The sequence below is a fragment of the Salvelinus alpinus genome, chromosome 35 (genome assembly GCF_045679555.1).
Source record: "Salvelinus alpinus chromosome 35, SLU_Salpinus.1, whole genome shotgun sequence".
Taxonomy (NCBI): domain Eukaryota; kingdom Metazoa; phylum Chordata; class Actinopteri; order Salmoniformes; family Salmonidae; genus Salvelinus; species Salvelinus alpinus.
In genome coordinates this window covers 191,898-207,823 of record NC_092120.1, presented here as the reverse complement: position 1 = coordinate 207,823, position 15,926 = coordinate 191,898, and the positions used below count along the sequence as shown (strand labels likewise).

The 15,926-nt window shown below is 40.7% G+C and overlaps 1 protein-coding gene across 3 annotated transcripts in view; it reads right to left on the bottom strand.

Moving 5' to 3' along the window:
- LOC139564477 (glutamate receptor ionotropic, kainate 5-like) overlaps positions 1–15,926 on the bottom strand; it is a 257,557-nt gene that overhangs the window by 89,483 nt on the left and 152,148 nt on the right. For all 3 annotated transcript variants that reach the window (XM_071384030.1, XM_071384031.1, XM_071384032.1), the window contains exons 10-13: positions 4,282–4,440; positions 3,806–3,958; positions 2,572–2,676; positions 1,863–1,970 (exon numbers count right to left, since the gene is read on the bottom strand). In XM_071384030.1, the coding sequence (XP_071240131.1) occupies positions 1,863–1,970; positions 2,572–2,676; positions 3,806–3,958; positions 4,282–4,440 (525 nt within the window). The remainder of the gene's footprint in view (positions 1–1,862; positions 1,971–2,571; positions 2,677–3,805; positions 3,959–4,281; positions 4,441–15,926) is intronic.

Here is a 15,926-nt window from a genome sequence, read left to right as displayed (position 1 = left end):
TTTTGACCTCACCAGTATGGTGGTCATAATAAAGGTTTTGACCTCACCAGTATGGGGGTCATAATAAAGGTTTTGACCTCACCAGTGTGGTGACCATAATAAAGGTTTTGACCTCACCAGTGTGTTGGTCATAATAACGGTTTTGACCTCACCAGTATGGGGGTCATAATAAAGGTTTTGACCTCACCAGTGTGGTGGCCATAATAAAGGTTTTGACCTCACCAGTATGGTGGTCATAATAAAGGTTTTTGCCTCTTCAGTATGGTGGTCATAATAAAGGTTTTGGCCTCTTCAGTATGGTGGCCATAATAAAGGGTTGGACCTCTTCAGTATGGTGGTCATAATAAAGGTTTTGACCTCACCAGTGTGGTGGTCATAATAAAGGTTTTGACCTCACCAGTATGGTGGCCATAATAAAGGTTTTGATCTCACCAGTATGGTGGCCATAATAAAGGTTTTGACCTCACCAGTATGATGGTCATAATAAAGGTTTTGGCCTCTTCAGTTTGGGGGTCATAATAAAGGTTTTGACCTCACCAGTATGGTGGTCATAATAATGGTTTTGACCTCACCAGTATGGGGGTCATAATAAAGGTTTTGACCTCACCAGTGTGGTGGCCATAATAAAGGTTTTGACCTCTTCAGTTTGGGGGTCATAATAAAGGTTTTGACCTCACCAGTATGGGGGTCATAATAAAGGTTTTGACCTCACCAGTGTGGTGGTCATAATAAAGGTTTTGACCTCACCAGTGTGGTGGTCATAATAAAGGTTTTGACCTCACCAGTATGGTGGCCATAATAAAGGTTTTGACCTCACCAGTATGCGGGTCAAAATAAAGGTTTTGACCTCACCAGTATGGTGTCATAATAAAGGTTTTGACCTCACCAGTATGGTGGTCATAATAAAGGTTTTGACCTCACCAGTATGGGGGTCATAATAAAGGTTTTGACCTCACCAGTATGGGGGTCATAATAAAGGTTTTTGCCTCTTCAGTATGGTGGTCATTATAAAGGTTTTTGCCTCTTCAGTATGGTGGTCATAATAAAGGTTTTGGCCTCTTCAGTATGGTGGCCATAATAAAGGGTTGGACCTCTTCAGTATGGTGGTCATAATAAAGGTTTTGACCTCACCAGTGTGGTGGTCATAATAAAGGTTTTGACCTCACCAGTATTGTGGCCATAATAAAGGTTTTGATCTCACCAGTATGGTGGCCATAATAAAGGTTTTGACCTCACCAGTATGGTGGCCATAATAAAGGTTTTGACCTCTTCAGTGTGGTGTTCATAATAAAGGTTTTGACCTCACCAGTATGGTGGCCATAATAAAGGTTTTGACCTCTTCAGTATGGTGGCCATAATAAAGGTTTGGACCTCTTCAGTATGGTGGCCATAATAAAGGTTTTTACCTCACCAGTATGGTGGCCATAATAAAGGTTTAGGCCTCTTCAGTATTGGGGTCATAATAAAGGTTTTGACCTCTTCAGTGTGGTGGTCATAATAAATGTTTTGACCTCACCAGTATGGTGGTCATAATAAAGGTTTTGACCTCACCAGTATTGTGGTCATAATAAAGGTTTTGCCCTCACCAGTATGGGGGTCATAATAAAGGTTTTGACCTCACCAGTATTGTGGTCATAATAAAGGTTTTGGCCTCTTCAGTCTGGTGGTCATAATAAAGGTTTTGACCTCACCAGTATGGGGGTCATAATAAAGGTTTTGGCCTCTTCAGTGTGGTGGTCATAATAAAGGTTTTGACTCAGTGTGGTGGTCATGATAACGGTTTTGACCTCACCAGTATGGTGGTCATAATGAAGGTTTTGACCTCACCAGTATGGTGGTTACGATATAGTGTTTGACCTCACCAGTATGGTGGTGACGATGAGGGTCTTGTTGGCCAGTGTCTCCGAGACGTTGATGTCCAGACTGGTGGCGTTCATAGCCAGTGTGTTGTTGGAGTACCAGATACCAATCTGAGAGAGAGAGAGAGAGAGGATAATAATTGCAGGATGTGTGTGATTATACAGGAGGTACAGTAAATCATGTGACAGTGTAAAACAAGAAGGAACTAGATTCCAGAGGACAAGCCCAAGGCACTTTGATAAACTATTTGAAGATAAACTATATGATCACATACATCTCTCTATGGGTCAGATAGCTGTAAATGGCTCTAATAAAGATAGAATTATAATTTTTTTCTAAAGCCCTATATTTCTAGGAGCGTTGTAGCACCCTCACTGTGTTTGAAATGTAGAACGTTAAAGTCCTTCACGTTTAGATGGAAAACCATCTAATTAGAATACGAGTGCTACATTTTTGGAGATCCCCTTGGAGTCTCGTATCACAAATGTCAACCCAAAAAACAACCATTGATTTTGCTGTTCGATTTAGCCTTTTGTACTCAGCTGGTGTTATAGCTAAATACATACTGTAGCTAGCTAATCACAAAGCACTTCCATAGCATAACCAATTCTAATTATAAGGCTAGAATGTCACTGTTATGAACGATTACTGTCAACACAGAAGCTGTTTTGTGTCAAACTCTGTTTCTCTATAATCCCAGTGCCCTCTGACCTCTCTGTGACCCCTGCGGTGTTTCTCCAGAATCCTCAGGGTGTAGTTGGTCCTCTGTCCTTTACTGTTGAACTCCACATGGCCTGTCAGACCATCATACTCCACCTGACAGACAGAGACAGAGACAGAGACAGCGACAGACAGAGAGCGAGAGCGAGAGCGAGAGAGAAATATTATTTATGAAGCCAATAAAGCTAATTTGAATTGTATGGAATTTAATGAATTGAGAGAGAAAGAGAAAAAGGTACAAGAGAGAAAGACACAGAGAGAGAGGGAGAGAGAGAGAGACAGCGATACAGAGAGACAAAGAGAGAGAACAATATACTTACACTACACATATCTAGTACACAGTGTGACAGAGCTGACAGAGCTTGATAGAGCTAAGATGAATGGAGTGGTGGTGAAGATGGAACACACCCAGTGGTTTGATAACAGAGACAGATAACAGGCCTGTACCGAGGAGACAAAGAGAGATGGAGCACAGACAGTGGTTTGATAACAGAGACAGATAACAGGCCTGTACTGAGGAGACAAAGAGAGATGGAGCACAGGCAGTGGTTTGATAACAGAGACAGATAACAGGCCTGTACCGAGGAGACAAAGAGAGATGGAGCACAGGCAGTGGTTTGATAACAGAGACAGATAACAGGCCTGTACCGAGGAGACAAAGAGAGATGGAGCACAGGCAGCCATGAAGACAGCTCGTCAATGAGACACACAGACAACCAGCCTCGTCAAATAACAAAGAATAACAAGGGAGGAGGAGTGCCAGATGACAGACAGACAGACAGACACAACCACCTATTACCAACAACACTGGACCCTAACATAATGACATGGTGGGCAGGACAGGAGTGTGACCCAACACAACGACATGGTGGGCAGGACAGGAGTGTGACGGACTGATATGCTGTAGTTGCTGGTGACTTGTTTAACAATGTGGCTGCCATTGGTATCTAAATGGCAGATATATTGGTATGAGAAGAAACAACTATCTTCTTTGTCAAATGAAGACTCAAAATTAAGTTAAGTGTGTGTGTGTGTGTGTGTGAGTGTGAGTGTGAGTGTGAGTGTGAGTGTGAGTGTGAGTGTGTGTGAGTGTGTGTGTGTGTGTGTGTGTGTGTGTGTGTGTGTGTGTGTGTGTGTGTGTGTGTGTGTGTGTGTGTGTGTGTGTGTGTGTGTGTGTGTGTGTGTGTGTGTGTGTGTGTGTGTGTGTGTGTGTGTGTGCACTGACCATGCGTAGGTAGTTCATGAGGCTGGTGCCGTGTTGCCAGATCTGAGGAGCGGTGCAGCTAAGAGGTTTGACTCCAATCTCCTGACTCCTGTTGAGCTCCCTCACCGCCCCCACCACAACGTGCACCGCGTCAAACATCAACGCTGACGACAACTGGAGGGGGAGAAGGAGGTGCACCGGGGAAAGAGAGGAGAAATGGGCAGGAGGAGAAGAGAGTTGCAGGAGGGAGGAGAAGAGGGGTGGTGGATAAGGAATTGCAGGAGGGAGGAAAGGGTAACATGGTTCATAACATAGTAATAACTTTATTCCATTTTGGTATCTGTATTTGGTGATTCAATGAGACAAGCATCCATATGGACCATTTTATACCTACACACCAGGAAGTAACACTTGTTACCATACAATTTCTCAGTTAAAACAAGGTATGCACCAGCTGACACAGGTATGTGTGAATGTAACACCCTGGTAGAACATACCGCAGGCCCGGGGTAGATGAGATCACAGCCCTCCCTCCAGGACAGGTTGAGACTCCTGATGAACTCCAGGTAAAACGGGTGGGTGGTGTTGAACATGGAGAACCCTATGATGTTGGACTGGTCATCGACTATGTCATCCAGCCTCAGCAGGGGGAAGTCCTGGGAGAGAGTGAGGAGATGATATGTTGGGTGAGTGACGTGTATGAAATCTCAGAAACAGAAACAGAGAGCGAGACAGAGCATGCACGTACCCCCTTCGACGCATGGGAGATAGTAGCTCTGATTAGTACCATCAAAATTGTGAATATATGTAGAGGCCAGACAACATAGTTTACATTAAGCCTTTAAAATCGATAGATCAATATATCCCCAAGTAGCTGGTCAGTTATACACAACAGCGAACCAATCTGTGAGTAAAACGAAGCTGAGACTCAAACTCAACAAACCATGGCTTCCCTTAGAGGAAAAGACAAAGAACAACTTGGAGATGCAAATGAGAGCAACGAACAGCTGAAGAATATCCAGTTCTCACAAAACAAACAACAGTTACAATCGGTTGTTAAAAAAGTAGATTCTATCATGTAAGCTATGCATATACAGGGAGGGCGCGTGGATGAAACAATAAAATTGGCCTTCTGGAAACAAAGGTGCAAACTTTAGAAGATGAACTGGATGAGCTGGAAAACAGATTGAGACAAAATAATACGGGAATATTGTCCCTACCAGAAGACAAGAAAAAAATCAGACCTTTCCAGCTATGTGATCAAGCTAATATTGGAGGAGCTTAGTGTGGATCTATTACCGGAAGATCTGGAGCGAAGACATCAGATCAGCGTGAAACAGAAGAATGCTAAATACCCTCGCTTGGCAATCTTTAATCTGTGGAACTATCAGACTAAATTCAACATTCTGAGGGCACAGGGTTATAAAGAGATCAAGGTCCACGGCCAGTCCTTTTGATTCGTCCAGGACCTGTCTTCTAGACTGTAAAACAAACGCAAGCAATTCATTTCGATCAGACAGTCACCGGAGGAAAAAGGAATCTCAACTCTGATTCCCGGCAGTACTGTAGGTATGGAAGGGAACACAGAGAATGAGTTCACAAGCGCTGATGAAGCCCTGAACTGGCTGCAAGAAACCTTTCCAGTTGAAAGAGAGCCCAGTGCCCTGAGGAGAGGCAGAAGTGGGAAAAAAACAGATAAGCACACTAGGCTACAAACAGGGATGCCCCAGACCAACTTATCGTAAATTGAGACAATATTCCTTCCCCCTCCTTCCAATACAATCTAGACTCTATTGTCCCCAATTAACTGTTCTTCTCTAGGAAGTAACAATAGAATTAGCCAATGCCAATGAGAAACATGGACACTGAAAATACAATATAAAAGAGGAAATATAGCATGTAAGTCAACAATTGTAAATAATAATGGATGTGTGTTTGTGTGGGCGAGAGGGTGTGAGTGGGTGTATGTGTGGGTATGTGTCTATGCATATGAATGGGAGAGTGAATATGAATATGTGTAGAAGGGCAGGAGAACATGGGTGTGCGGAGGCATAGGGTATAGGTTGTGTGTGAATGAAGGAGAATGGATGAGTAGTTACAGTACATGTATAGAGGGGTGTAAATGCGTTTTAGAAGAAGCGGGAGACAGAGGTTGGGATAAACTTGGCCTGGGTGGGTAAGGGAGGACAAGGAGGGGAGGTGGGGACAAGCTTGGCTTGGGTGTGGTAAAGGGGTGAGAACAGGGAGGGGGAGGTGGAGAGGGATGAATTTGGTTTGGGAGAGAGAAAGAAGAACTTAATTATAATACAATGTAATTGTATTTATTTTTTTATGACTTGTAAATTCGTTGTAAAATGAATAAGAGTTCTGGAGAGATTAGAAAAGGTTATTGAATCATTATTATTATTACTATTCCTTGTTTTAAGATTTAATGGTGGTTATTAGTGAGAATGGAGAAGGGCTATATCAGGGGGATTGGGAGGGGGTGACTGGGAGGGCATCAGACACTTCTCGGAGGTGTGCCTGGGGCCTCCATTTCAGTCTCTCAGAGGACCCACTCACCCTAAGTAGACCCCACCAGCCACTATACTTACATTTAATTTATAAGGTAATACAAACCAACCACAGTACTTAAGTGGCAGTCTTTCTTCAAATGTATGTACAATGTATGTACAATGTATTATCCACAGTTATTTTGGTACATTAGGACAGGTGTCAGAGCTAAAAAGCCCTAAAAGGCATAGAGCCATAGAGCCTCAAGCACTTTGCTTCATGTTTTTTTGTGTGTTTTGTTAAATATCTGCTCAGCCCAAACACTCTATATATGTAATGTATACAATAACTATGTACTGTATTTATACTATGATCCTTCTATTCTATGATCCTTCTATTCTATGTTCCCAATTTTGTGTGGATTGGAGCGAGTGGTCGCATTCGCACTTCGCTCCGCAGGTAGTATAACTTTTCATTACATTTCATTACATTTCATTATAGTACAACGGTTTGATTTGTCTAATCTTAGCAATTTCTTCTTAGCTAGCTACATAGCCGTCTTTGTATCAAAGATAATTGCGTAATTATCGTATTTCGTCGTCCTAACGTAGTCCACACTGCTATCTGCCCAGCAGCTAGCCAGCTAGCAAACGTCCACCGTCTACCGAATAGTAGTATAACTTTTCATTACATTTCATTACATTTCATTATAGTACAACGGTTTGATTTGTCTAATCTTAGCAATTTCTTCTTAGCTAGCTACATAGCCGTCTTTGTATCAAAGATAATTGCGTAATTATCGTATTTCGTCGTCCTAACGTAGTCCACACTGCTATCTGCCCAGCAGCTAGCCAGCTAGCCAGCTAGCAAACGTCCACCGTCTACCGAATAGTAGTATAACTTTTCATTACATTTCATTACATTTCATTATAGTACAACGGTTTGATTTGTCTAATCTTAGCAATTTCTTCTTAGCTAGCTACATAGCCGTCTTTGTATCAAAGATAATTGCGTAATTATCGTATTTCGTCGTCCTAACGTAGTCTACACTGCTATCTGCCCAGCAGCTAGCCAGCTAGCCAGCTAGCAAACGTCCACCGTCTACCGAATAGCAGCACTGTAGAAACTATTACACTCAACGGAACGACTTGATTGGTGTAGTGTTAGCTAGCTACATAGTTGTCTTTGCTGTCTTCGTATCCAAGATAATTGGGTAGTTTAGAGTGTGTAGTTTTAGAGTGATTATCTTAATTTACCGAGGTTAGCTAGCCAGCTATTTGTCGTCCTTAACGTAGGAAACACTGCTAGCTAGCCAACAGCTAGCCAACGTCTACCGAATAGAACTTCCGCACTCAACAACCCGGTCGCATTCCGCTTCGCTCCACAGGTAGTATCACATTTTTCATTTCATTTCATTACAGTACAACGGTTTGATTTGTTTGATCGTAGCTAGCTACATAGCTAGCTACATAGCCGTCTTTGTATCAAAGATAATTGTGTAGTCTAGAGCGATTTTCTAGGTTAGCTAGCCAGCTATTGTCGTTCTTTTAACGCAACGTAACGTAATCAACACTGCTAGCTAGCCAGCTAGCCACCGAATAGCAGCACTGTAGCAGCACTGTAGAAACTATTACACTCAACGGAACGACTTGATTAGTGTAGTGTCAACAACGCAGCCACTGCCAGCTAGCCTACAAAGTCAACAACGCAGCCACTGCCAGCTAGCCTACTTCAGCAGTACTGTATCATTTTAATCATTTTAGTCAATAAGATTCTTGCTACGTAAGCTTAACTTTCTGAACATTCGAGACGTGTAGTCCACTTGTCATTCCAATCTCCTTTGCATTAGCGTAGCCTCTTCTGTAGCCTGTCAACTATGTGTCTGTCTATCCCTGTTCTCTCCTCTCTGCACAGACCATACAAACGCTTCACACCGCGTGGCCGCGGCCACCCTAATCTGGTGGTCCCAGCGCGCACGACCCACGTGGAGTTCCAGGTCTCCGGTAGCCTCTGGAACTGCCGATCTGCGGCCAACAAGGCAGAGTTCATCTCAGCCTATGCCTCCCTCCAGTCCCTCGACTTCTTGGCACTGACGGAAACATGGATCACCACAGATAACACTGCTACTCCTACTGCTCTCTCTTCGTCCGCCCACGTGTTCTCGCACACCCCGAGAGCAGCTGGTCAGCGGGGTGGTGGCACCGGGATCCTCATCTCTCCCAAGTGGTCATTCTCTCTTTCTCCCCTTACCCATCTGTCTATCGCCTCCTTTGAATTCCATGCTGTCACAGTTACCAGCCCTTTCAAGCTTAACATCTTTATCATTTATTGCCCTCCAGGTTCCCTCGGAGAGTTCATCAATGAGCTTGATGCCTTGATAAGCTCCTTTCCTGAGGACGGCTCACCTCTCACAGTTCTGGGCGACTTTAACCTCCCCACGTCTACCTTTGACTCATTCCTCTCTGCCTCCTTCTTTCCACTCCTCTCCTCTTTTGACCTCACCCTCTCACCTTCCCCCCCTACTCACAAGGCAGGCAATACGCTTGACCTCATCTTTACTAGATGCTGTTCTTCCACTAACCTCATTGCAACTCCCCTCCAAGTCTCCGACCACTACCTTGTATCCTTTTCCCTCTCGCTCTCATCCAACACTTCCCACACTGCCCCTACTCGGATGGTATCGCGCCGTCCCAACCTTCGCTCTCTCTCCCCCGCTACTCTCTCCTCTTCCATCCTATCATCTCTTCCCTCTGCTCAAACCTTCTCCAACCTATCTCCTGATTCTGCCTCCTCAACCCTCCTCTCCTCCCTTTCTGCATCCTTTGACTCTCTATGTCCCCTATCCTCCAGGCCGGCTCGGTCCTCCCCTCCCGCTCCGTGGCTCGACGACTCATTGCGAGCTCACAGAACAGGGCTCCGGGCAGCCGAGCGGAAATGGAGGAAAACTCGCCTCCCTGCGGACCTGGAATGCCTACCGCCCTCATATGTCATGTCTGCTAAAATGTTTTACTTGGTTCTTCAATGATAGACGAAACAGTTAAGGTTAACTTTGATTCTATACATGGCCAACAAAATCAAACTTATCACATAGAATGATGGGGGTAAAAGCATATGGTTCTCGAACACTTGAAAAGATTGTCATTAGATGTGGTTTTCTTGCAGAGTAAAAAATGTTTAAAGGAGAAATTGAACATTTAAAGAGCTGAGTTGGAGAGGCCTATGCTGCCACGTACTGTAGTAACCGCAGAGATGTAGGCATCCTGATAAATAAAAATACATCATTTTCCCTTGTACCTTACATGGTGAAAAATACACATTGATTTCATTGTACTGTATATCCCACCATAGGAAAATCTGGTGATTTTTTATAGAATTTAAGCGATATTAGATCAAATCCAGAAAGGAACTATTATTTTAGCAGCTGACTTAATAAATAAAGCATTCAATAAGATTGACAGACTTAGTAATACAAAAGGCAAATTTAAATGTAATCTCTACAAATAATACATTATCTGATGAACTTGCTTTAGAAAGGGGCACAAAACAGGGATATCCCCTCTCCCCCCTCCTGTTTGCACTGGCAATTGAACCACTTGCAGAAATAATTAGACAGGACCCAAACGTAACAGGTATCAGTATTGGTAAACATGAATATAAACTAAACTTATTTGCAGATGATCTCCTGATATACTTGACAAATATTGAAAACTCTCTCAAAAATCTCAGTATTTAAAATGTACATGGAAAAAAGCGAAATAATGTCAAATGGAAAAAAATAAAAAATAACTCACTATCTACAGCAATCCTTTAAGTGGACCATAAAAAATATACTTTCGTTGCTTAAAACCTCTACCGACCCCCCCTCCCGGATCCGGGATCATCCTCATCAAAAAATCTGACTAGCATAGCCTAGCCTAGCGCCACAGGGATATCATATAATATAATTTCATGAAATCACAAGTCCAATTCGGCAAATGAAAGATAAACATCTTGTGAATCCAGCCAACATTTCCGATTTTTAAAATGTTTTACAGTGAAAACACAATATATATTTATGTTAGCTCACCACAATAGCCAAACACACAACGCCATTTGTTCACCGCAAACATAGCTTTCACAAAACCCACAAATAGAGATAAAATTAATCACTAACCTTTGAACAACTTCATCAGATGACAGTCTTATAACATCATGTTATACAATACATTTATGTTTTGTTCGAAAATGTGCATATTTATAGGTATAAATCGTAGTTTTACATTGCAGCCATCGTCACAAATAGCATCAAAACAGCCAGAATAATTACAGAGAGCAACGTGAAATACCAAAATACTCATCATAAAACATTTATGAAAAATACATGTTGTACAGCAAATGAAAGATAAACATCTTGTGAATCCAGCCAATATTTCAGATTTTTTAAGTGTTTTACAGCGAAAACACAACATATATTTATGTTAGCTCACCACAATATCCAAAAACACACCGCCATTTTTCCACCGCAAAGGTAGCTTTCACAAAACCCACAAATAGAGATAGAAAATCACTAACCTTTGAACAACTTCATCTGATGACAGTCTTATAACATCATGTTATACAATACATTTATGTTTTGTTCGAAAATGTGCATATTTATAGCTACAAATCCTGGTTTTACACTGTGAATACGGCGCCAAAATGCACCAAATTGTTAGGAGAAATTTTGGACAGTCACGTAATCTAACCAAAAAACTCATCATAAACTTTGCTAAAAAATACATGTTGTACAGCAAATGAAAGATACACTGGTTCGTAATGCAACCGCTGTGTTAGATTTAAAAAAAATTACTTTAGTACAAAGTACAGCATGTAATAATCTGAGACAGCGCCCAGCCATTCTCCGCCATGTTGGAGCCAACATATTCCACAAAAATACGAAATAACATCATAAATATTCTCTTACCTTTGATGATCTTCCATCAGAATGTAGTGCAAGGAGTCCTAGTTCCACAATAAATCGTTGTTTTGTTTTAGAATGTCCATTTCTTCTGTCGAATTAGCAACTTTGGCTAGCATGGTGGAGCGCACATGTCCATGAACTCTTGGCACATGGAACGAAAAATTCCAAAAGTCACAATAAACGTCGAATAAACTGGTCAAACTCAGTTGAAAATCCATCTTTATGATGTTTTTCTCATATGTATCCAATAACGTCCAAGACGGAGCATTTCGTTGGGTCTACCTAACGCATTTCAGAAAAGAATATGGTGCTCTCTAGTGCGCAGCACAATACTGCCAATTAGGCGGACCTGTCACTCCAAAAGCTCTCATTCGGTCTCACATCAAGCTAGACACCCCATTCAACATTCTACTGCCTGTTGACATCTAGTGGAAGGCGTATGAAGTGCATACAGATCCATAAATATAAGGCAATTGAATAGGCAAGGCCTTACACAGACACCCATTTTCAGAATTTTCACTTCCTGTTTGGAAGTTTGCTGCCAAATGAGTTCTGTTTTACTCACAGATATAATTCAAACAGTTTTAGAAACTTCAGAGTGTTTTCTATCCAATAGTAATAATAATATGCATATCGTATGATCTAGAACAGAGTACGAGGCCGTTTAATTTGGGCACGATTTTTCCCCAAAGTGAAAACAGTGCCCCTATTAAGAATAAGTTATTAATAAGTGACAATTAACAACAAATATATAAAGATCATTTTATTCTATTATTCAACAATATGAAAGCAAATCTAATTCAATAGAATAATTTTCACATAAATCTTACAGGCAAAATAAACCTCTAGAATGGCATGGCTCCCAAAGTTTTATATTTATTTTTGGTAATACCAATTACCCACTGAAGATTTCCTGTTACCAAGTCACTGACGGTTTCCCTGCCGTCTTTAAAAAAGTATACACAGTCATAATAGACTTTATATGGGCTAATAAATGTAATAGAATAAAAAGGAACGTTTTACATCTTCCTAAGCCTGGGGGTGGTTTTAACATTCCAGACTTGGAATTGTATCAAATCACTACCAAAGGATTTTACTTGCAACATATAGTTGAATGCACTAAAGCAGAACAATGGGTACATATTGAGGATGCACATGCTCATCCCCAGAATCTTTTTACGTGTCTATTTTCAAAGGATAAAGCTAAGAACATGAACAACTTCATAGTGAAGAACACTAACAATATGGAAGAAAATGTATCGTATTCTACAAGAACCTTAAACACAACCTTATGGAACAATACGTGGATAGCTTTTCAGAATTCACCAATAAATTGGTCTACATGGAAAACTAAAGGCATGGAAACCGTAAATGACTTGGTAACAGGAAATACATTTATTTCCTTGACAGAATGAAAAAGTAATTTTGGACTGACCGAATGTAGATAGTTTCAAATACATGGAACTTGAAAGTTACATATCAAGAAATTTCCATTTGAAATCTTTTGGACATCAGAGCAAACTAATAAAACTACAGTTAACGATACGGGCCCTGACGATACGGGCCTTGATATGTAACTAAAGATTCTAGAATCTATAGTCAACAAACAGTTACAATCTTTTCTTTCTGCTAACAGTATTCTTAGTACCAATCAATCTGGTTTTAGATCTAAACACAGTACCACATCGGCCACTATGCTTGTTGTAAATGATATCGCAAATGCCTTAGACGATAGAAAGCACTGTGCTGCGTTGTTTGTAGATTTGTCAAAAGCTTTTGACACTGTAGACCATGCTATCCTTTTGAGTAAGCTGTCATCTATAGGACTGGGCACTGATGCCTGCCGATGGTTTTATGACTATCTTAAAGATAGAACTCAAGCCGTCATGGTCGATGGGGTCAAGTCTGACCCCTTACAGTTACTTAAAGGGGTCCCTCAGGGTTCAATAATTGGCCCACTATTGTTCTCACTTTATATAAACAACATTGGTGATGATGTCAGATATTGTAAATTCCATTTATATGCAGATGACACAGTGATGTACTCTATTGCTCCAACAGCGGACCAAGCTTTAATGCAGTTGGAGTCTGATTTTAGGATACTACAGGGGTCTCTTTTACAGCTTAAACTTGTTTTAAACGCTAAGAAAACAAATGTCATGTTTTTTTCTAGGTCTAAACTCTCAGTTAGAAACACGTTTGTAATCACTAGCTTGGATGGTACTCAAATCAATAAGGTCTCTGCATATAAATACTTAGGGGTATGGTTAGATGATAGGCTTTCTTTTAAAAAACATGTTACTGAATTGGGAAAAAAGCTCAAATTCAAGATAGGATTCCTTTACAGAAACAGGGCTTGTCTGTCCTCTGTAAATAGGAAAAAAATTGTGCAGGCTACTTTTATGTCCGTTTTAGATTATGGTGATATTATCTATATGCATGCATCGGCAAACACATTAAAACCACTGGATGCTATTTACCATTGTGCACTCAGGTTTATCACGGGTGATAGTTACAGAACTCATCACTGTATCCTATATCAACATGTGGGTTGGGTCTCTCTATCTGTGAGGCGAGAGCAACATGCTCTCTTGTTTATTTATAAAGCACTTCTTTTAAAACTACCTCCATATATATCATCATTAATTTCCACAAGATGTACTAATTTTAAAACCAGATCACAGATGTGGATTACATTAGAGACTCCTGCGGTCTCCACAGAGTTGGGTAGGACTGCCTTCAGTTCCTTTGCACCTTATTTATGGAACAAACTGCAGATCCAACTTAAGTTAGACACTCTGGTGTCCCTTGCCCATTTTAAAATGCTTATGGAGGATCAATATGATGTTGTCTGTGATTGTTTCTGTTGAATTGTGTATGTTTTGAAATGTTCTTGTCTGTATGTCTAAAACTGTACATGTCAACATGTTTACACAGGGCACAGCCGTAAAAGAGATCCAGGTCTCAGTCTGTTTTCCCTGTTAAAATAAAGATTTAAAAAAAAAAAAAAAAAAAAAAAAAAAAAACATTTACCATTTTGTCAATAGGGGGTGCTGTTAGCACTTTATTTTTTTTGACATTGCCAAATTAAACTGCCTAGTAGTCAATTCTTGCTCGTACAATATGCATATTATTGTTATTATTGGATAGAAAACACTCTCTAGTTTCTATAAGCGTTGGAATTATGTCTCTGAGTGGAACAGAACTCTATCTACAGCACTTTTCCTGACAGGGAGTGAGATTTCAGAAATCTTGGCCTCTGGTCCCAGGTCAGTTTTAATGTCCCTGTGAATGCTATGAGGATACAAACACTGCCTACACCTTTCTCTAGATGTCAGTAAGTGGTGACAATTTGAATGGAGTCGATTGCGCAATCAGGGCCCGTATAAAACACAAAAGACCGGAAGTAGCTTTCCTTTGGACCCTGCGCTCGACGCGAGAAGGACGTTGGACCGACCTCTTTCCAAGCCTTGGTTTAGCCAGTAATATATCGCCGGTCATGTTTTTACTTGTTATAGGTGTTAAAAACATCATAAGGTAGTTAATTTAAACCGTTTTATAGCAATTTATATCCGTTTAGTGCGATTTTGAGGCATTTATTTGTGACACCCTTCCATGAGCTGGGCACGTTTCCTGTACATACCGAACGTTATTGGCCATTTCGACGGGACAAGAGGACATCTTTCGACCAAAAGACGATTAGACCGGAGAAAGGATACATTGGCCAAGATTCTGATGGAAGAACAGCTCACAGTAAGAACTATTTATGATGATAAATCGCTGTTCTGTTGAAAATGTTTAAATGCATATATCGCCATTTTGTTATGTGTAGCTTCGCTTGGCGGACCCGGTATTGCACAGTAAGGATAATTTTTGAAATGTAAGTCAGCGATTGCATTAAGAACTAATTTATCTTTCGATTCCTGTCAACCCTGTATTTTTTAGTCAAGTTTATGATTAGCTATCGATTAGACTAGATCACTCTCAAAGATAGCGCCCGACATTTTCAGGCCAGTTTTGCTACTATTCTCATTGTATAACCACGTTTTTTTGTGGCTAAATATGCACATTTTCGAACAAACTCTATATGTATGTTGTAATATGATGTTACAGGAGTGTCATCGGAAGAATTCTGAGAAGGTTAGTGAAAAAATGTATATATTTTGGTGATCATAACGTTATCGCTCCCGTTGCCTTGGATTCATGCTGGGGTAACGTTTGCACATGTGGTATGCTAATATAACGATTTATTGTGTTTTCGCTGTAAAACGCTTAGAAAATCTGAAATATTGTCTGAATTCACAAGATCTGTGTCTTTCCATTGCTATGCTTTGTCTATTTTTATGAAATGTTTTATGATGAGTAAATTGGTAATACACGTTGCTCTCTGTATTTATTCTAGTCGAGTTGTGATGGTGGGTGCAATTGTAAACTATGATTTCTACCTGAAATATGCACATTTTTCTAACAAAAACTATCCTATACAATAAATATGTTATCAGACTGTCATCTGATGAGGTTTTTTCTTGGTTAGTGGCTATCAATATCTTTATTTGGCCGAATTGGTGATAGCTACTGGTGGAGAGAAAAAATGGTGGACAAAGAAAAATGGTGTCTTTTGCTAACGTGGTTAGCTAATAGATTTACATATTGTGTCTTCCCTGTAAAACATTTTAAAAATCAGAAATGATTGCTGGATTCACAAGAAGT